At 60.8% G+C, this 21,317-nt stretch overlaps 1 protein-coding gene across 4 annotated transcripts; it reads right to left on the reverse strand.

The window, feature by feature from the left end:
* Nucleotides 1–114: 114 nt before the first annotated feature.
* Nucleotides 115–20,531, reverse strand: ZNF316 (zinc finger protein 316). Of its 4 annotated transcripts, XM_033193091.1 has the most exons (9): nt 20,377–20,531; nt 19,815–19,968; nt 18,687–18,786; nt 15,943–16,080; nt 15,147–15,535; nt 14,838–14,947; nt 13,986–14,112; nt 13,348–13,461; nt 115–4,223 (listed from the first exon to the last, which is right to left on the reverse strand). In XM_033193091.1, the coding sequence occupies exons 5-9, from the start codon at nt 15,505–15,507 to the stop codon at nt 1,915–1,917; spliced, it is 3,021 nt and encodes a 1,006-aa protein (XP_033048982.1). In that variant the 5' UTR covers nt 15,508–15,535; nt 15,943–16,080; nt 18,687–18,786; nt 19,815–19,968; nt 20,377–20,531; the 3' UTR covers nt 115–1,914. The 4 variants fall into 4 exon arrangements, with proteins under 4 accessions (XP_033048982.1, XP_033048983.1, XP_033048984.1 ...); XM_033193092.1 differs by having other exon boundaries at nt 15,943–16,033; nt 19,815–20,519; XM_033193093.1 differs by lacking the exons at nt 19,815–19,968; nt 20,377–20,531 and having other exon boundaries at nt 15,943–16,033; nt 18,687–19,806.
* Between the last annotated feature and the right edge of the window lie 786 nt (nt 20,532–21,317).

Below are 21,317 nucleotides of genomic sequence, written 5' to 3' on the forward strand. Positions count from 1 at the left end.
TTAGAAGAGAAAATCTTTTAAAAATATTTGCAGAAGCAAGTCGGACCTGAGGCCGCACAAAGCCTCCCCGACGGGTTCCAAGAAGTGGCAACAGCATGGAGTCCAGTCAGAAGCTCAGTTTGTCCACTCTTTATTAAAGCCAGGCCCTCCTGCCAACGGCTGCAGGACAGCTGCTGGGGCCCAGGAGGGACAGGGACAGCAGATCCTGGCCATATAGGGCTAGAGCTGAGATTCCCAGAGCCCCCGAGCCCACCTTGCCCTTGGCCCTTTCTGAGACTCCTGTCCCGCAGGGAGAGGAGAAACCCAGGGCTGAGGCCATTACCCAGCACACCGATGCCTCCCTGGGACCCCTGCTCTCCTCACCACCCCGCCCCGCAATCGCACCCAGCCAGGCTAACTGACCACCACCACCCAGGCCCTCTTCCCACCCACCAACTACCGTGCCTCCTACCCGCCCCCAGCCCAGGCAGCCTGGCTGCTGCGCTCAGCCCTCAAGGCCATGTCTACACTAATGTGGAAGGAACTAGGTCTATAAGGAAATGCAGCTGCACCAAAAATCCGTTTCCTGGCCCCACTCACAGTGGCCCCAAAAGCATGAGGGGAGGGGGGCCTTCACATGAACTACACCCCAGTTGCCTGCCCAGTGGCTTCCATGGGCCCAGTCCGGAGGGTGGGGCGCCCACCAGGCAAGGGCCTTGCATAGTTGGGTGCCCGGTTTGTCACTGAGCCACGGCTCAGGTCCACACCCCCCAGAAGTGGACAGCCACTGTGCAAGCTGCCAGGACACGGGTGCCTCAACTAACCAATTTGTGAAATGGGACTCTAAACAGAAACACTACTTGTTCTAGTGTAATGACAGAAGCAGAGTTAAAGGGACCTGCGAGTGTCCTAGGGCCCCAATTATGGGATGTGGGGGAAGATCCTTCAACCAATCTCAGTCGCTCTAAGTGAGCGCTGGGCTCCGAGGACGGAGCGTCTGCCTGCTCCGGGAGACGGGCAGCCCAGGGAAGTGAAAGCTGGGGCTCAGGGCTGCGAGGGCCTCGGGCGCCCAAAGATGTCTGAGTTTGCCACCTCCCGCTGAGGGAGGTGAAAGTACCAAAGGACTGAGAGAAGCAGAGACCAAAACCGAACCCGTGCGGCGGGCGCCCGGGTGCCCTCTGTGCCCGTGTGGAGAGAGGACAGCAGGCGGCTCGAGAATAAGGCTTCAAACTCCTTCAGGACCCTGTCAACACCCGCGACTCGTCTGCCTGGCCGTAAGTTTGGTATCTGGCTTTTTTCTCCTCCTAGATTCTTTAGGCCATACGAGAGGTGGAAATAAATATCTGCAGACGACAAATTTCAAGTTTCCCCATTGGAGCTCCGCCCTTTGGAAACCTACAAGGCCTCCCCTCGCCTCTGGCAATTAAACCTTCGGATGACCGGGAGGCCCTAAGTCTCCCACTGAGGAATGGGAGGAAGTGGTCAGCCAAACCCACCGGCCTCCCAGGCATCTCGCCGGCCCACCTGCGTGGCTGGACCCCACCCTCCCGTGGAGCAAGGGTTTTCCCCTCCCTCGCCGCCACACCCGGTTGCAAACGCACATGTCCCTTGCTCCCTGGGCCACCCAAGTCGGAATCCAGGTGAAATAAATAGCATCGCCCGCCAACTACCGCCCTGCTTCACAGCCCAGGCCCACCCAGGGGATACCGCAGTCTCCGTGTGGGTGGCGCCCAGGCCTCACTGCCTCCGCGCTGCTCTTCTCTCCAGAGCTCCCCACGTCTGAGCTCACGGACCCGGCGGGCAAGAGACTCGGGGCCGCAGGGCGGGGGCTGAGGGAAGGCACCGCACCCAGGACTGGGACCCTCAGCCTCCCGGGGCCCGAGGAGCGAGGGGCCGGTGGCCCTGCAGGCTGCGCTGCCGTCGGCCCCGGGCCCCTCACAGGACGCCCTCCCTGTAGGCGCCCGAGGGCCCGGCGAACGCGGCCTGGTGCTCGGAGCCGAAGCTTGTGCCGCCCGCGAACTCCAGCAGGGCGCTGCCGCGCTCCCCCGGGCCAGCGCTGGACGGCCCCTTGGCGGCCGCCTCGGGCTTGGGCGCGGGGGCTGGGGCCGAACCCGAGCCCGCCGCTGCGGCGGCGCCGCGGTGCGTCTTCATGTGGGTGAGCAGGTGCGAACTCTGCGAAAAGCGCCGGCCGCAGTTGGCGCAGGCATAGGGCCGCTCGCCCGTGTGTGTACGCTGGTGCGTGACCAGCACAGAACGCTGCGAAAAGCGCTTGCCACACTCAGGGCACGGGAAAGGACGTTCGCCCGTGTGGCCGCGACGGTGCTTGGCCAGATTGGAGCGCTGCGCGAAGCCGCGGCCGCAGTCGGCGCAGCGGAAGGGCTTCTCGCCCGTGTGCGTGCGCCGGTGACGCTTGAAGTCCGAGCTGTGGCCAAAGCCCTTGCCGCAGTCGGGGCAGCGGTGCGGCTTCTCCTCGGCGTGAGCCCACTGGTGCCGCGTCAGCGCCGCGCTCTGTCCGAAGCGCCGGCCGCACTCTCCGCACGCGTAGGGCCGCTCCCCGGTGTGCGCGCGCCCGTGCGCTGTCAAGTGCGCGCGACGGCTGAAGCCCGCGCCGCACACGCCGCACACGAACGGCTTCTCGCCGGTGTGGCCGCGCACGTGCGCCGCCAAGTGCGAGCCACGGGCGAAGCGCGCGCCGCACTCGGGGCACGGGAAGGGCCGCTCGCCGGTGTGCGTGCGCCGGTGGCGCGCCAGGTGCGAGCCGTACACGAAGCTCTTGCCGCAATCGGCGCAGCGGTGTGGCCTCTCGCCCGCGTGGTAGCGCTGGTGCTTGGCCAGCGCGGCCCGGCGCCCGAACGTCTTGCCGCAGTCCGAGCAGATCCACGGGCTCTCCTCCTCCGCCAGCGCGGCCGGCGCGGGCTCCGCAAGCAGACTCCCGACGGCAGGCCCGAACGCGCGCAGGCCGCCTCCGCCGCCCCCGGCCCCGCCGGCGCCGAAGGGGTCGCAGGCCAGCCCTGTCCCCTCCACCAGGGAGAGTGGGCCCCCCAGGGGCGCCGGGAGCGGGCGCCCGTCGACCGGCAGCCGCTCTCGGAAGTCGGGCAGGCCCAGGAGCGGGAAGCTGTCTGGGTGCAGCCAGGACTTGGGGTGCACGGGGAAGTGGAACCCCAGCGGGTGGGAAGAGGGGCCTTCGCCCTCTCCCAGGCCATTGCCCAGCTCCAGGAAGCGCCGGTCCGGCGCGGGGTCAGCCTTGCCGCTGGGGGTGGGCGCCGCCTCCTCTCTCTCTTCCGCCGCGGCCTCCGCCTCTCCGTCCGCTTCACCGGCTTCAGGTCCCCCCGGCCCCTCTGGCCCAGGGTCGGTGTCCTCCGGCCCCGCGGCGGCCGCCGTCTCGCCGGGCTCCCGCCGGGGGCCGTCACCACCCGGCTCCGCACAGCCCCCGCCGCGTCGGTGGCGCTGGAAGTCGGCGCGCAGGCGGAAGGCCTGGCCGCAGTCGGGGCAGCAGTGCGGGCGGTCGGCCGTGTGCACCGCCTGGTGCCGCGCCAGCGCCGAGCTCTGGCTGAAGCTGCGGCCGCAGTGCGGACACGGGTAGGGCCGCTCGCCCGTGTGCGTGCGCTGGTGCGTGACCAGGTAGGAGCGGCGTCCGAAGCCCGCGCCGCAGAAGGCGCAGCGGTAGGGCCGCTCGCCCGTGTGGATGCGTCGGTGCGTAACCAGGTGCGACTTGTAGACGAAGCGCTTGCCGCAGTCCGGGCACGGGAAGGGCTTCTCGCCGGTGTGCGTGCGCTGGTGGATGGCCAGGTGCGAGCGGTACACGAAGCCCTTGCCGCACTCCTCACAGCCGAAGGGCTTGACTGCCGCGTGGTAGCGCTGGTGCTTGGCCAGCCGCGAGCGGTGCGGGAAGACCTTGCCGCACACGTCGCACGTGGTCTCGGGCCGCCCGGCCAGCGGAGCCACTGCGGCGGGGAACGCCCAGGTCGACAGCAGGTTCGCACCCGGCTCCCGGCCGTGCAGGAAAGGCTTCGCTTCAGAGCCGTCGGCCAGTACCCCGAGGCCGCCTTGGTCGGGACCCCACCCCTCTGGAGTCTGCGCCGAATCCGAGTCGTCGGGGCCCCACGTCCCAGGCACGTCGCCCACGCCGTAGGCCGCCGACCAGAGCCCTGGGGGCTCGTTCTCCTCCTCAGCCACCTCCGCCAGGAAGTCCTCATCGTCTTCCTCATCGTGGTCCTCTATGTCGTCCGTCCAGAACCAGGCTCCTGAAGACGACAAAGGCAGGCCAGAAGACAGAAGTAAGTGAACTTGACAGGAAACTTTGGAAGGTTCCTGTCCCGAGAAATCAGGGCTTCTGAGACACCACCAGCAGGACCTTCCTTCAGTCGGACAGGGCACTTCCTTTCGCCGAGTGAGTGGTTGCCCATGCCCCACTACCAGTCCTGAACAGCCACAGGGCAGGAAAGCCGCCGCCCCCAGCTAGGAACCTGGGGACACGCAGCTCACAAAACTGTCCCTCCCAGGAAAGCCAGGGCTCCCGTCCAACATCTCTTCCAGACTGCAGGCTCCCTCCAGGGCTTGCCACCTGCTGAGGAATGGGGCAAACTCTAGCAAGGGGTGAGACCCAAGCAGGGATCCTGTGCTGAGAAAACCAGGTGGAGACGCTGGGGCCGTTTTCCCGAGAGCTCCCCCTCCCTGGCTTTCCTGGAAGACAGCGAAGCCTGCGGGCCCCTGCACAAGAGAACCTGCCTTTGTCAGCTCTAAGCCTTTTTTTTTTTTTTTTTTTTAAAAGACGGGAGTCTCACTCTGTAACCCAGGCTGGAGTGCAGTGGCTCGATCTTGGCTCACTGCAACCTCTGCCTCCTGGGTTCAAGCAATTCTCCCATATCAGCCTCCCGAGTAGCTGGGATTATGGGCTCATGCCACCACGCCCGGCTTTTTATTTGTTTTTTTAAAGCTCACTGCATCCTCCACTTCCCAGGTTCAAGCAGTTCTCCAGCCTCAGTCTCCCTAGTAGCTGGGATTACAGGCGCACACCACCACAGCTGGCTATTTTTTTGTATTTTTAGTAGAGATGGGGTTTCGCCATGTTGGCCAGGCTGGTCTCGAACTCCTGACCCCAGGTGATCTGCCCGCCTCAGCCTCCCAAAGTGCTGGGATTAGAGGCGTGACCCACCACACCTCGTCTTTTTTAAATTTTGTTTTGTTTTGTTTTTTGAGACGGAATTGCACTCTTGTTGCCCAGGCTGGAGTGCAATGGCGGAATCTTGGCCCAAGGCAACCTCCACCTCCCAGGTTCAAGCAATTCTCCTGCCTCAGTCTCCTCAGTAGCTGGGATTACAGGCGTGTGCCACCACGCCCGGCTTTTTTTTTTTTTTTTTTTAAAGTAGAGATGGGGCTTCTCCATGTTGGTCAGGCTGGTCTCAAACTCCTGACCTCAGGTGATCCGCCTGCCTCGGCCTCCCAAAGTTCTGGAATTACAGGGGTGAGCCATCGTGCCCGGCCGTTTGTTTTTTTTTTTTTTGAGGCGGAGTCTCGCTCTGTCGCCCAGGCTGGAGTGCAGTGGCCGGATCTCAGCTCACTGCAAGCTCCGCCTCCCGGGTTTACGCCATTCTCCTGCCTCAGCCTCCCGAGTAGCTGGGACTACAGGCGCCCGCCACTTCGCCTGGCTAGTTTTTGTATTTTTAGTAGAGACGGGGTTTCACAGTGTTCGCCAGGATGGTCTCGATCTCCTGACCTCGTGATCCGCCCGTCTCGGCCTCCCAAAGTGCTGGGATTACAGGCTTGAGCCACCGCGCCCGGCCTTTTTTTTTTTTTTTTTGAGACGGAGTCTTGCTCTGTTGCCCAGGCTGGAATGCAGTGGCGTGACCTCGGCTTACTGCAACCTCCACCTCCCAGGTTCAAGTGATTCTCCTGCCTCAGCCTCCTGAGTAGCTGGGACTACAGGCGCCTGCCACCATGCCCAGCTAATTTTTATATTTTTGGTAGAGACAGGGATTCACCATATTGGCCAGACTGGTCTCGAACTCCTGACCTTGTGATCTGCCCGCCTCGGCCTCCCAAAGTGCTGGGATTACAGGCATGAGCCACCGCACCCGGCTACTTTTCTTTGTATTTTTAATAGAAACGGGTTTCACCACGTTGACCAGGCTGGTCTTGAACTCTTGACCTCAGGTGATCCACCTGCCTCGGCCTTCCAAAGTGCTGGGATTACGGGTGTGAGCCACCACGCCCGGCCTGTCAGCTCTAAGGTTTGCTCAGCCTCCCCCATTCAGACCCTCTCCCAACCAAGCTGCACCCGTGCCCTCTCCCTTTGGCCCTCCGAGGCACCTGTGCGGGCAGCAAAGAGCATGTAGATGGAGTTGGCTCGGTGGGGCTCCTATAGATGGCTGATACACCTAAGACACCATAGGCTGGGCGCGGTGACCTGTAATCCCAGCACTTTGGGAGCCTGAGGCAGGTGGATCACGAGGTCAGGAGATCGAGACCATCCTGGCTAACATGGTGAAACCCCATCTCTACTAAAAATACAAAAAACTAGCCGGGTGTGGTGGCGGGCGCCTGTAGTCCCAGCTACTCAGAGGCTGAGGCGGGAGAATGGCATGAACCTGGGAGTCGGAGCTTGCAGTGAGCCGAGATCGCGCCACTGCACTCCAGCCTGGGCGACACAGCGAGACTCCGTCTCAAAAAAAAAAAAAAAAAAGACACCGTGACACACCCAGGAGGGAACTGATGTCTATGGAGCAGGCACTAAGTCACAGGGAACACAGGGATGACATCTGGCCTGTGGCCCCATATGCTCCAAGGCACCTTCATGGACCCTGCCCAGTGTCCACCCCACAGTCTCAGCATCTGGAAGGTTCCAGCTCCCACAGCTGGTGTGGGAATCTCGTCCTCACCCCACCTGGGTCCCCTGCCAAGGCACTGGCCCATTTCAGCCATCACCTCGCTGGATAAGCTTGGACCACTGAGTCCTGCCCGTAGGGGGGAAGTCAGAGCCCAGGAGGTCCCAGTGCGCCTCGGGTGGCCCCTCATGTCGCACGCTGGCCCCCACCAGGCTGCATGACCTTGGCACTGCCTTGTCCCACATGCATTCCATATGGAGACCTAGAGCCTCAGGAAAACAGACCCACACAGGCCTGGCTTCACTGTGAAAAAACAGGCATTGGCCGGGCGCGGTGGCTCAAGCCTGTAATCCCAGCACTTTGGGAGGCCGAGACGGGCGGATCACGAGGTCAGGAGATCGAGACCATCCTGGCTAACACGGTGAAACCCCGTCTCTACTAAAATATACAAAAAAGTAGCCGGGCGAGATGGCGGGCGCCTGTAGTCCCAGCTACTCGGGAGGCTGAGGCGAGAGAATGGCGTAAACCCGGGAGGCGGAGCTTGCAGTGAGCTGAGATCCGGCCACTGCACTCCAACCTGGCGACAGAGCGAGACTCCGTCTCAAAAAAAAAAAAAAAAAAAAAAAAAAAAAAAAAAAAAAAAAAAAAAAAAAGAAAAAACAGGCATATAGAAAAGGGTCAGAAAATGGGTACTTCCTCTTTCCCATTTCATGATACTTTCTCGGTTTACTATTATAGTAAACGTAAGCTTGAAATAAAAAGGTTTCTTGTCACTAAGTTGAGTCTACCTCGAACTGCCACCCACAGCCACTCTGTGCACAGAGCAGCAAAGAAAAGCCCAGTCCCCATCAGCCCAGTTCCCGTTTGGCAGCAACACTCCCCAGGTCCGGGAAGGCTGCTGCACCCCAGCCCTAGCCCCAACCCTACAGGGTAGGGAGGCTGGCAGAGAGCTGGAAAGGATCTGACCCTTAGGCTCTGATGCAGGTCTTGGGTTTAGAGATGCCTCCAAACGGGGAAGGTTCAAGCCTAGGAACAACTACGATTTTGTAGCAAGACGCATCGGCACCTCAGGAACCAGCCAAGACTCAACGAGCATTTACTGTACAATAAGCCTCAAAGAAATGGACTCCCAGGCCAAGTGCAGCCTTGCCCATAGAAGTCTCAGCTGCCCAGAGCTGGGAGGCTCCTCCCAGCACCTCTCCCTTGATCCTGAGTGCAGCAAGGAAGCCTCTCACTTGGGGAGGTAGGCAGGGAGCCCTCCTCCCAGTAGGCTCTGTAGAGAGTGTACCTCCCACCAGCTCTGGAGCTGGCATGGCCGCCTGTCCAACAACTGAGACAAGGCTGGGCCACATTCCAGCATATGGCATGGTGATAGGCCACCACTGACACCGAGTGTGGGACAGGAAGGGCATCCAAGTCCCTGGGAAGTCTGAGCTGGCTGCACTCTGAGGGGAGCTTCCAGGAAGTAGCAGGGCCCCTGGGAAGGGTCCCAGAGGGAGACCAGCCTGCCCCAGGCCAGGCTCTGTCGAAGTGGATGGGAACATCCTTGACTGAGGGTGTTCAGCCAACAGGACTCCAGGGACATGGCCCCAAGGGCGTTTGCTGGCTCTCAGATCCAAAGCCTTTTTTAGATCTAAGTGAGGCCTCCTCACAGCTCAACTCATCAGACCCAAGACTGGAGGCTGACTAGGAGGCGTTGGCACATGTTTCTCAACAGCTGGGGGGCACTGGGGCAGGAACCATATACAGCAGCCCAGGGTGCCCAACACCTGCTTCCTCCAGAACGCAGGGGACAGGAGAGGAGACCCTGGGGCTGGCGGTCCCTCTCCCCTGCACCTCACCTTTAGGCCTGAGGACTCTGGCCTAGCAACATTCAGCTAGGCTTCCGGGAAGATCCCGAGGGACCACAAGGCTCAGCGGTCAAAAGCAGAGGCCGACCAGAGGCTCAAAGTTAGCTGTCTAGGGAGGGAGAAGCTTCCAGAGTGTAGCCACAAGGACCTTCACAGCCTGTGTCCTGAACTGGGAACACTAAGACCCCCCCATCCAGCGGCAGGTGACAGGAGCTGATGGAGGGGAGACCCCAGCTGGTTGGGTGCCAAGGGAATGAATGAAAGGCCTCAGGGCTTTCACAGGAACTATCTCCCCCATCTCCCTCCACAGGCGCCAGCACCGGGCACAGCTGCTCCCTAGCACGAGTAGCATCTTTAGAGGCTTCCCTTCAAATCTTAATGCTGAGATGTTCTTCAAGGGCTCACTACTCCACTGTGCCCACCATAGTAACCCTCCTGCAGGCTGAAGCCCCACATCTGCTCAGTTGCATCAGGACGGCAGGGGCCAGGCCGGGATGCTACACCATCTCTCCCTTGGCTTCACCTGGAGGGCCCGGGCTCTGCCTGGGTGTGAATTCCACTCCTACGACGCACTGGCCATGGACCCTGGGCAAGGCCTTAAATCTGAGTTTCCCTATCTGTAAAATGGGTCGATAACAGCACCAGTGGATAAATCCCCTTGGTGGGACTGCTGCAAGGATGAAATGCACATCCATAAACACCTGCAATGCGGCTGCAGAAGCACCTCCCAGGGTCGGGTGGTGCTGCTGCCACCACAGGTCCCTGCAGATGCCGAGGCCCCTGCTGTCCATCCCATGCTTTCTGTTGGTCATCGCTCAAGTTGTCTCCCAAATGTCAGGCAATGCTCCTTTCCTGCCATCAGGCCCTGGTGGCCACAGATCCCCACCAAGGCCTTTCCTCTTGAGGCTGGGCCACAGTCCCTAACCCCAGACAGGGCCCTGGCCAGCCCTGTGCCCAGGAGGCAGGCTGCCTCCTGGACTGGACAGGAGGGGCGGGGCACCCTCCAGCCCACACTAGGGCCTTCCTGCTCACCAGTGACTGGTGCGTGCCAAGGCCCTCAGGGAGGCCCTGGATGCACAAAGATCCCTAGGGAGGGTGGTCATCGGCATCACCAAAGCCGAGCATTTACCCAGAATCCCACCAACACAACTGTAGGCTCTCCAGCTTCTATCCCCAGGCCCTGGTTTAACTATGCAGGAGGCAGTGGTAATCCCAGGGGCCAGCCAATGCCCCCAGCAGCAGAGCCCCCGGAACACGTCCAGTAAGTGTCCTGCCCTGGGCAGAGGGTGGGGGTCCTATGTAGGACACTAATCACAGGGGCTGTGGGGAAAACAGTGGCCCCACAGCCACATGCCTGACCCAGAAGACACGGTCCCAACCTGCCATGGGATGCCACACACATCTCACATCACTCAGGGATGCTGCTTAGTGTAGCCCATACACATCACCCATGGCAGCAGGCGCCACCATCTACAACTCCCACCCCTGGGCAACCTCTGCCCATCTCGGAGTCTGGAACCTGCCCTCCAGGCCCAACCTGACCTGGGCCGCACGGGGAGTCTGCAGAGTGAACTGACTAAACAGCCCCACTTCTCTCCCTTTGACAACCCATCCGCTAGGGCCTGGCCTGGAGTGCAGGCTGTGGAAGTCAGTTCTGAGTGAGGCCAACACCTGCTCCCTCCCCTCCCCCGGCTGGTGCAACTTTCTCTATCCAGACACAAACTCCAGATGGCCTTAGAGAGACCCTCCCTCATGGGGGACAGCAAAGGGAGGGGGTGGAGAACAGTGACACGCCCAAGTTCATAGGCATTAGCAGCCCTCCCTTCTGCAAAATGTCAAGGAGATGAGGGTGGCACTGCCCCACACATTGGTGCTTGGGGGAGGTAGGGCTCTCGGGCACAGCTTCTGCACTGGGATCTGAACCAGCCACATAGCCCTGGCCAGGCTGCCAGGTCTGTAAGGAGGGGGCCTCCTCTGAGGACAGGCACTGGTCCTGCCCCTCACTGGGGCAGGTGATCTCAGAAGGGCCAGTCTGCAGTGGCTGAGGGGGTCATCTTGGAGGGTGGAGAGGCAGCCCCACAAGTACAGGGCTGGCCTGCCAGGCCAAGGCCACTGGCAGCCACATGAGGCCTGCAGGCACCCACAGCCACAATTTTCTCCAGGCACATTCTTGCTCCAGTGCAGACCAGAGCCGGCAAAAAAGAGTTCAACCAGGGTGGGGATCTAAGCCAGGTAAGGAGAAAGACAGGACAGGGGAGGGGCAGGAGGGGAAGCGTGGGGCTAGAGCATGGCTGAAGGGCAGGTGGGGGCTTCAGCAGCCCTCAGGAGGGGTGGGTCCTGATGAGCGCAGTGCCAGAGCCCAGATGTCATTGTGGCCCAGCTCATCAAGGAGCCCAAGAAAGGGACACACTTGGCTCTTGCAAGACTCCAGTCTAGAAACAAACTCTGTCAGCCTGGGCACAGTCAGCCTCTGTCCTGCCCCAGCGATCTCAACCAGCTCAGCTGGCCAGAAATGAATGCAGGGGAGGCAGGGAGCACTGGGGGAGTGGGGAGCACTGAGGGAGTGGGGAGCATCGGGAGGGTAGCTACTCAGTACACAGGCTATGGGTCACATTTCAGAGGCCACCGTGACACACTCACTCAGGGCCAGGGGCATCCCAGGCCTACCAGCCCCAGCACGATGAGCAGCCAGAGGGGGTGCAGGGGGCACTGGCCCAGCCAGGTGCACAGGCCACAAGGGTCCTGTCGCCTGGACTGAAAGGGAACCACTCAGGCTCAAGCCTGCACAAGGCTCTACCCCTAACCCTTCAAGAGGCACAGAGAACAGGAGCACAAGTAGACCACATGCTGAGGGACGGGCCCCACGGGCCTGTGTCCCCTTCTCCTGAGAGCGTCACCCACGTCCCACACTCATCCCGGGGGTAGCAGTGATCTTTCTTGCCAACCAGAACACTCCTGACTGAAGCCTGGGAAATGTTCCAAGAGGGTCCCCAAGTGTCTGGAGAATGGCAGCAGGAAAGGCCTCCTACAACGACACAGAGAGGAGGCTTCAATGACAGTTCAGCTCTGTCTCTCTACCCAAACCTTATCTCCAATGGTAATCCCCAAGTGTCATGTCAAGGGAGGGACCTGGTGGGAGGTGATCAGATCATGGGGGCCGTTGCTTCCATGCTGTTCTCATGATGATGAGGGAGTTCTCACGAGATCTGATTTTTTTTTTTTTTTTTTTTTTTGAGATGGCGTCTTACTCTGTCACCAGGCTGGAGTGCAGTGGTGCAATCTTGGCCCACTGCAACCACCACCTCCTGAGTTCAAGCGATTCTTCTGCCTCAGCCTCCCAAGTAGCTGGGACTACAGGCGCATACCACCACACCCGGCTAATTTTTGTACTTTTAGTAGAGATGGGGTTTCACCATATTGCCCAGACTGGTCTTGAACTCCTGACCTCGTGATCTGCCTGCCTCAGCCTCCCAAAGTGCTGGGATTACAGGCATGAGCCACCGTGCCCAACCTATTTGTTTTTCTTTTTTAATTTTTGACACAGAGTCTCACTTTGTCACCCAGGCTGGAGTGCAGTGGTGCAATCCTGGCTCACTACAACCTCTGCCTCCCGGGTTCAAGCCATTCTCCTGCCTCAGCCTCCCAAGTAGCTGGGACTACAGGTACACGCCATCACGCCCAGCTAATTTTTGCATTTTTAGTAGAGACGGGGTTTTGCCACGTTGGTCAGGCTGGTCTCAAACTCGACCTTGAGTGATCTGCCCGCCTCGGCCTCCCAAAGTGCTGGGATTATAGACGTGAGCCACCACACACCAGTATTTTCATTTGAAAACACATCTATGCGGTGCTCCCAGTCTACCCATTGCCCCTCCTGACTGGCATCACCCAGCCCCAAACCAGACACCTGTGGGCCAGGAGCCTCTGCATAGCTCTCTGATGCTAGGAGCCCCTCAGACACCACTAAGAACTTCCACGCAACTGACAGTGTGGCATCCTCCAGTGGGAACCTGAGTTCAATTTCTTCAGATGAGTAAAGGGAGCCTTAGAGTTGAAGGAGCAGAATCAGAGCTGGGCCTGAGATTTCCAGGAAAATTCACCACCCTGAACGCCTTCTGCACCCATCACTCCAAAACCTCCTCTCCAGAATGCCCCAAGCTGCCCACCCTGTTCAGAGTCCTGCCCACGGTGCTCCAGGGAGAGCAAGGGAGACTGCAGGGAGCCTTTTCCCAGACACAGCGGCCAAGTGGGCAGAGAAGCAGAAGGACCAGCTAGCACTGTGTCATCAGAAGGGCCTCCGCGATGGCGTGCTGGGCTCCTGCGCCTGCCCTGGCTCAGCCACCACCTGACAGCTGGCCCCTCACATGCAAAGAAATTCACAGGCTCCAACGTGGGACAGGGAATCATTTTTAAAGGTTCCTAGGAGGAGCCTCTAGGTTCTCTAAGGACCTTAGAGCCCTCAGACCTCTCTGGAACTTGAACCACCAGAAGCCAGGCAGCAAAGGCAGAGGTTGGCACAGGCCGGCCACCCGCATATCCACAGAGCCCCCTCCATACCTCACTCCTCAGCACAGATGGTCAGAGGTGCAGTCAGAGGCACCAGGTACCAGGTCTGCAGAGAGCTCAGTGAAGGCCAAAGTTTGACAACAGCTCCGAGAAGCTGTCAGCACAAACCACGAAATTCCATCCGCGCTCACCTGTGTAGACACCAGTGACGATGTCTCCTTCCTCAGGTCGGGGGCTATCTGGGACCCAAGGTTCTTCCCCTTGTTCCAGCCGGAAGATCAGATCAGGCTTGGGGATTGGGTATCCTGCCAGGAGAACAGACAACGGCTACAGGCGGCTCCCGTGGGCCCTCCGCTGCCCTACGGCCCGTGCTGCGCCACCGCTCAGTACCCCTCCCCCTCCCCCTTCCCAGCATCAGCCCTCCCCACCCCTCCCTGCTCCGAAGGGTCCAGGCATTCCCTTCCCTCTGAACCCTTCCCTGTCCTCCCCTGCTCTCCTCCCACCAAGCCCCCCCAACACCTTCACCTGCAAGATGCCCACACTCCTCCTCCTCCCTCTCCCTCCTCACCCCCAGAGGCTTCAGGGGCCATACCGCAGAGACCAGAGTCAGACTGCCTCCACAGATGTATCACCTGGCTCAGGGCGTTGCCTGGCCAGTGACATCCCCCGCCCCACCCAGAGGCCATGGGGTCCTAGGACTTCTCTGGGAGGTGGGCTGGGCCCAGCATCCACCTTTGCAAAGACCCTGGGATTCGAAAGCCCCCCTGTCAGACAGCTAAGCCCCTGGCAGCCATCACACCCTCTTGGGGACAAAAGGTCCCATCCTTACCCAAGGACACCAGAATCCCATAGTTCTCCTGCATGACTTCCTGATAGAGGCCCCGCTGGTCTGCTTCCAGCCTTTCCCACTCCTCCAGGGAGAAGTACACAGCCACGTCTTCAAACGTCACCAGCCCCTGGGAAACAGAGCCCCAGGTGAGAGGCTGAGGGAGCCCTTTACAAAGAGCCACAGATGATTGAGGCCACTGAGGCCCTCCAGCGTGGGTGTCAGGGGGACACAGATGCCCAGACGGCACTGAGGGCTTTCAGGCCTTGCTGCAGCCCTGGAAAGCAGGGGCCAGATCCCAGCCAGAGAATGGGGACTCAAGCTCAAAGAGGGTGAATGACCCAGCTCATAGGGCAGAGCTGTGGCTCATGCAGAGGTCAGGAGACAATAAGCCCTGCCCCTAGTTCCTCCAGGGCAACGGCCACGTCAGCCATGGAGGGCCCACTCCTGTGTGGACAAGCAGGAGCAACTAAACTGAGCATGGGCACTGGCGCCTGACCTGACTGGGCAGCAGGAACCCAGACCCTGGACATGTGACAGGCACTCCAGGTGCGGGAGCGGCCAGCCTTGGGGGACAGCCAGGCCTCTGAAGTCGCTGTGCACAGTGCCGTTGAGTGGGTGGCAGCCAAAGCGATCAGGACAACCCAACGCCCAGGAGAGCAGGACCACACCCCTGGGCTTGGGGCTGGACACCCAGCCGCTTCCTGTGGCCCCTCCCAACTCAGGGCCACGGCCCAGCCTGGGGACCCCAGTGCCGTGGCCGCTGCCAACAGATGTCTCCAGACAGCAGGTGCCGAGGCCCTGGGGGGAACCCTGCCTAGGTTACCCAAGCCCCATACGGAGAGGGCAGCTCACCTGAGACCCAGCCTTCAGCAAATCATCCTCGTCCTCCTCTTCCTCCTCCTCCTCCTCCTCCTCCAGGTCCTCATCCCTAGGAGTGGCCGGAGCCCAGGAGGCCTGCAGGCCTGCGGGGAGAGATCTCTTAGGGCCAGCTGCCCTGAGCCCCCAGCCTGCAGGGCCAGGAGCCCCAGAAACACCCTCATTGCAAAGCTGGGCTTCAGCTCCACCCTATCGGCCCAAGAACCCTCCTGACTTGACCAGGTCCCTGGCCTGGCCCACCTCAGCCCCATTCACCTCCTCCCCAAGGCTGGCTGCTTTTCTTACCCTTTTCCTGAAGAACTGGGGACTTGGCATCACCACCATGGCTAAGTCGCTCCTGGGTCCCCAATGCCGGAGGCTGCTCCTCTGCCAGCACCTCCTTCACGTCCTCCTCCTCCACGTCCGCCTCCGCCTCCACCTCCACCTCGGCCACCTCCTCCACCTGCGTGTCCTCCACTACCTCTGCCACACCCTCCTCCTCCTCTTCCACCACTATCTCCTCCTCCTCTTCTGCCACCTCCTGCGCCTCTTCCCCCTTTTCCTCCTCCTCCTCCTCTTCCTCCTGGTCAGGGTCGCACTCTGCCCCGTCCTCTGCCCGCTCCAGCTGGGCAGCTGGGGAGTCGGGAGTTGTGTGGAGTGCCGCCATCCTCCCTGGGAGCAAGCCTCCGCGTGGCCTGAAACGCAGATGGACAGCAGTGATGCGCTGCTCTCAGCACACCACACAGGTCCCCTCACAGGGTCTCCCACAGCCTGGCAGGGGCGCGGGGAGCAGGACTGACTCCTCCTGTTATGTAGTTGAAGGCAATGGAGATGAGGGAGGACCAGGCCTTCCCACGGTCTTCCCCTGCACCACCAAGACATTCTGTACCCAGAAAGGCTGCCCCAGGAGCCCCTCCGCGTGAGCCCTAGGATGCCAGTCTCAACTCCTTTTCACAAAGAACTACATGCCTGGTGTGAACTGCTGCTCTTTACTGGAGTAAATCAGCCATTTCTCCCAGTCTTTATCCACAAGGAAGCATCACACAGCCCGAGGGTGGCCCGTGTTTAGCCAGAAGGATACACAGAACAAAGAGACGCTTACCTGGTCCTCAACACACATGAACCAGGCCAGCAGGGAATGCCAAGAAGTCTCAGCACAGACAGGCTGCAGGCACTTGCAAGGCAGGATGGGGCTGGGAGGAGAGACAGGTGCCGGGAAGCCAGCAGGTCAGGCTCCTTCCTGCAGGACATGGGAGAGCGGGGGCTGCGAGCCAGCGTCACCTTCATGTGCCCTCAGCCCTCGCTCTGTGAAAAGTGCAGTGCATGGCAGACACACAGCTCATTGCCAGACCATCAGGAGGACAGGAAATGCCTGTGACATTTCAAGTTTGGGGATCAGAGACTCTTAAGGGCTGACTTATCAAAGTCCCAGAGGCTACAGGGTCCTAATCTCTCACTGACAGCTCAGCCCAGAAGCTCAGGGGAGAGGCAGCCACACCGACACAGGGTCCAGGGCCATGGACACAGCAGGATGGGATCTGCTGGCCCTGGGACCCCTTGCCCCTCCCCACTGCGTGTCCTTCACCAGCCCCTGTGGGGTCTCAAGGGCAGGGAAGAGTCACAGAGTTGATGAGTCCATTTCAGTGGCTCCTTTCTGGGTATAAACCTGAGACCTGACCCATCACCCAGGACACACACCATCAGTGTCTCCGGCCTCAACAGGGCCATTTCCACAGCGAGCCAAGCCCAGAATCCAGGGGCTGAGGCCATGAGCCCCAGAAGCATCCTGGAATGTCAGGCCACTTGGCCACACAGAGCACTGGGCCCACCCTAGTTCATCCAGCTTGAGCAGTGGACACTGTCTGCCACAGAACTCCTAAAACAATACAGAGTGGCCTTCATGAGAACAGTCCAGACCACCACACCTGGTGTTCTTACGGACACAGGAGAAAGCTGCTCCGTGATTACCTCTCCCTCTATAACCCATCACTTCTCTATCAATTAGGCAGCTGTGTTAGGCCATTTCTGCATTGCTGTGAAGGAATACCTGAGGCTGAGTAAGTTATAAAGAAAAGAGGTTTCATTCACTTACAGTTCAACAGCCTGCACCAACAGGGCACCAGCATCTGTTTCTGGGGAGGGCCTCAGGAAGCTTCCACTCATGGAGGGAGGCAAAGGGGCAGCAAGAGAGAGGGAGGAAGCTCCACATTCTTTTAAAACAACCAGATCTCTCATAAACTGAGAACTCCCTTATCACCAAGGGGATGGTGCTAAACCATTCATGAGGGATCCACCCCCATGAGCCAATCCCCTCCCACCAGGCCCACCTCCAACATTGGAAATCACGCTTCAGCATGAGACTGGAAGGGGACTGATGGAGCCTAGATGTTTGTTCCCGCCCAGATCTCATGCTGAACCGTAATCCCCAGTGCTGGAGGTGGGGCCTGGTGGGAGGTGACTGGATCATGGGGGCGGGCCATCCCCTTGGAGGCAGTGAGTAATGAGTGCTCGCTCTGAGTTCACAGGACATCTGGTCGTCTTTAAGCGTGTGGCGCCTCCCCACTCACTCTCTCTTGCTTGTTCCTGTTTTCGCCATGTGACATGCCTATTCCCCCTCACCATCCACCATGATTAAAGGCTTCCTGAGGCCCCCTAGATGCCAGGCAGATGCCAGCACCATGCTTCCTGTACGGACTGCAAAACCATATGCCAATTTCACCTCTTCTTTATAAATTAGCCAGTCTCAGGTAGTTCTTCACAGCAATTCAAGAACAGCCTGACACCTGGACAAACAGCCAAACCATAGCAGCGGCGCGTACTCATTTCCTGAACTGCTTTGAGCAGCTGCCTTAAAATCCACACTTTAGTAGCCAGGAAGCTCTGAGCATTCACACAGGCCCACCCAAGTCAAGGGCTGGGACACACAGGCATCCAGAAGCCACCCCTGTCCCAAAGGTCACCTGTGCCCCCTCACTGGCTCCAGCCCCCTTTCTAGTTTCAGAATCACTGACCCCCAAAGACTCAAGTCACAGAACTATGCCTGGGAGCACCGCCCCAACCTCCAGCCTCTCCCAGAAGCCGGCCTTCTCAGTGTCCACAGCTCTTTGGCGTGCGAAGATGCCTGAAGTGTGGAAACGCATGCTCTGCGTGTTATGCTCGCCACCTCCAGGAGGACGTGGCCCTGCCCAGCACTCAGGGCGCTGGGTACACTGAGCAACGGTTTCCCAACCGCCACCCACTTGAGGCCCAGAGGAGGGCTTTTCTCTTTCAAGCCTCAGGCCGCAGATTCAGGCTGGGCCTAGGTGCCATGCCAAGCCCGGCAGAGTTGTCTCCTGTCTGGCCACCACCTGAAGCAGCAACTTTCAACTCCCAGAGCCAGGCCACCAATATGAGGGCACAACAGAAGAACACTTCATGGCTTTGGAATAAAGTGGCTGCATGTTCATCTCATCTCAGGCCCTATGTGTGCTATTCCCCATCCTTGGAACTCTCTTCCCCTCTTCCTGGGTGATCTTCTGAGGCAGCCCCCGGGTCCCAGTGGTGATAGAGTTCCCTGTATTTCTTCCCTCGCAGCACCTACTACATCTTAAAAATACACTTATGAGACTGTCTTATCTCTCTCCCTGCGTGTGGTCAGCTCCAGAGCGGCAGCAGCTCCCTTTGCTCATGTCTGACTCCCACCCACACCAGCACTTAAGAAGCATTCACTTACTAAAAGAATGTCTGAAGTCACCAGCCAATGTGATGGGCACAGGATTTTTAAAACTCAGCATTTTGGCCCTACTGTCCTATTCCAGAACAGGCTGACCACTGCTGGTTGGTGGGACCCTTAGAATTGGAACTCACCCCAGAAGCAGTGGAGAGTCTCTGCCTCCAAAGAGGACACCGAGTTCTTTCTCCCAAGAAGTCCACCCACGGATGACCAGAGAAGGTGGAGGACCAGCTCCTACAGAGGTCAGAAACACAGCCAGACATCGTCCCCAACCCAAGATTCAGAACAGAATGGTTTGAAAACCAGACCACAGCGGGCTGGGCAGTTTAGATTCCAGCAACTCTCCCTGGGTTATCTCTGCCTCCCCGAGTCCCGCACTCTTTCCCTCCTCTTGCCAGCCTGCCAGTCCACTGTAAACACTGCTCACCTCTCCCTCGGCATCCAACTCTGGGTCAGAGGCCACAGGGGGCCTCATCAGCATCAATCCCAAACCAGAGGCCACAGGGGGCCTCACCAACTTAATCCCAAACCCTCATTTCTCAAACTCCCGACCTCAGGTGATCCACCCGCCTCGGCCTCCCAAAGTGCTGGGATCACAGGCGTAAGCCACCTCACCCAGCCCCAAACCCTCATTTCTACCAGGGTCCTGCACTCTAGGATACGGTGCTGCAGCCAACATTTAGAATGGGAGGTGACAAGATATCTTCCAAGAGAAAAAGGGAGGGAGACAAGGACAGGAAGAGAAAAAGCTTGAAAGTGGATAGAAACTCTCCACAAAAGCTCCAAAGCCAGGGAAACCCAACTCAGAGAGTGGGAGATGTGGGGGTGTGCTTGTGTCTAGCCCCCTTCATTCCCTCTGGGTGGCCCCCACTGCCCTCAGAGCCCTTCGGGTCTTCATGCCCTCCTGGAAGACTTCCTTCCCCGACCACCACGGTCCTCACTGTCTGTCCTCGGATTCTGGATCCCCTTACTCTCCTGGGTTTGCTCCTGGTGCAGGTTATTTCCAGGGGGGCCATCCCAGGTCCCCCAGGGTAGCCCCCTCACCACCCCACCTGGCTCCCCAGACCTGCCCACACTTGTTGAACCACACCAAGCACCAAGGTCTCCCCACACAAGCAGAGCTGGGGGCCTCATCCTCCTGGTATCTGCACTTCCTCTTGCCCATCAGGTCCTCGACCAAAGCCCAGCCCCTTTCCTACCTCTGCTGCCACGCGGGACAGCCCAGACCCCATCCAATCTCAGGGATGGGTGTCCCTACCCACCTGCCGGCAGCAGATGACAGACGAGCAGCCCACCGGGGCTCCTTCTGCAGATGAGGGACAGCCCAGACAAGGCCCCCAAGGTCACAAAGCGGGCTCCTGGGGCGACCGGCCGGGCGCCTCCCGCCCCCCAGGGGGCGTCCGGAGCCTCCTCCTCCTGCAGAGACCCAGACGGTGACAGCCCCTCCTGGATGGGTGTGTCCTGGGGGCGGCCGCGGCCCAGCCCCTGCCGCTACGGCCGAGAAGGTGTGGGCAAGCACCCCGTGGTGTCACGCGTGGCCTCCCGGGCCTGCCCCCTCCGCCTCCTGCCTGGACTGGCCCCGGGGGTCGGCAACGCGCAGGCCCGGACGGGGGTCCGGGAGGCGGGGGCGCTGCCGCTGAAGGTCCGACCAGCGCTCCGCTCCGACCCCGCAGGCCCCGGCCCAGCCGCCTCCCCGCGGCCTCCCCGCGCCGGGCGTCGAGGGCCAGCCCGGCCCCGCCGCCGCCGCCGCCCCCGAGTGCAAGCCCGGCCCGCCCGCACCTGCCGCCTGCGCTGCCGCCCACCGGCCCCACGAGACCCACTCACCGCGCGGGCCGGGCTGGCCGAGCCGCGGGCCGGACACCGGGGCCGGGGCCTGCGGGCCGGCGGCGGGCCCCGCGCTACACAAAGTGACGGCCCGGGAGCTGCGCGACGGCGGCGCGTGGGCACCGGAAGTGCCGCCGGCCGGCCCCGCCTCGCCCGCGCCCGCGGGGGGAGGAACTTCCGGTCACGCGGGGGCCGCGGCGCGGAGCTGGGAAGCGCGGGTTGCGGAGGTTTGCCCAGCTGGGCCTCGGACCGGGCGTGCAGGGAGGGAACGGGAGCGTCTTCGACACTTGTGGGGCGCCCACGACCTCGCCCCGCTCCTGGACACCCCGGCCAGGTCTGGGAGGTGACCCCGAGGTCCCGCCGCCTAACCCTTCCCCGAACCCCAGCCCGGCCTAGTTCATCAGGGGGCGCCCGCTGAGGACCAGGCCTCGCGCTGGGGCCCCTTCGCCCGTCCACGGGGCCTGCCCCGGACCCCAGGACGGTGGAGGGAGGCGGCGACCTCTGTGGTGGGGAGGGGGCCAGGTGTCCGCGCCTCCGCCAGACCCCCCGGGCCCTCGCGGGGTGAACGTCTTGTGGGCGGGGAGGAAGGAGGGACGGGCGGGGTGAACGTCTTATATGTGGGCTGTGGCGGTTGAGTGCAGGAGGAGACGGGTTGTGGAGCTCGCACTCGGAGGGACATGGGGTCACCGGCAGGGAAGCGATGTCCAGGCAGAGGGAATGGCCAGTGTGGGGGCAGAAGTGACAGGCGACCCCAGGAGCCCAGGGAGGTGTCGGTGCGCTCAGCGGCCACCCCCAGGCCCTCACCCCCACGCCCCTCTGCACCTACTCCCAAGAGGTGCAGCTGGGGTGTCAGGATGAGCTCTGGCATCGGTGAGTCCAGGGTCTGTCTGCCACCTGGAATGGTGTGGCCCAGGCCCCTTCCCCAGCTCCCAGCCCGCTTG

The sequence above is a fragment of the Trachypithecus francoisi genome, unplaced genomic scaffold (genome assembly GCF_009764315.1).
Source record: "Trachypithecus francoisi isolate TF-2019V2 unplaced genomic scaffold, Tfra_2.0 Lachesis_group4, whole genome shotgun sequence".
Classification (NCBI taxonomy): Eukaryota; Metazoa; Chordata; class Mammalia; order Primates; family Cercopithecidae; genus Trachypithecus; species Trachypithecus francoisi.

Coding starts and splice junctions, on each gene's coding strand:
- ZNF316 (XM_033193090.1), bottom strand. CDS start 17,003: ATGAGTGGAAGCTTCCTGAGGCCCTCCCCAGAAACAGATGCTGGTGCC. Junction 13,462..13,985: donor TGGGATTCTGGTGTCCTTGG/GTAAGGATGGGA, acceptor TTCTCCTGGCAG/GATACCCAATCCCCAAGCCT. Junction 4,224..13,347: donor CGTCACTGGTGTCTACACAG/GTGAGCGCGGAT, acceptor TGTCGTCTTCAG/GAGCCTGGTTCTGGACGGAC.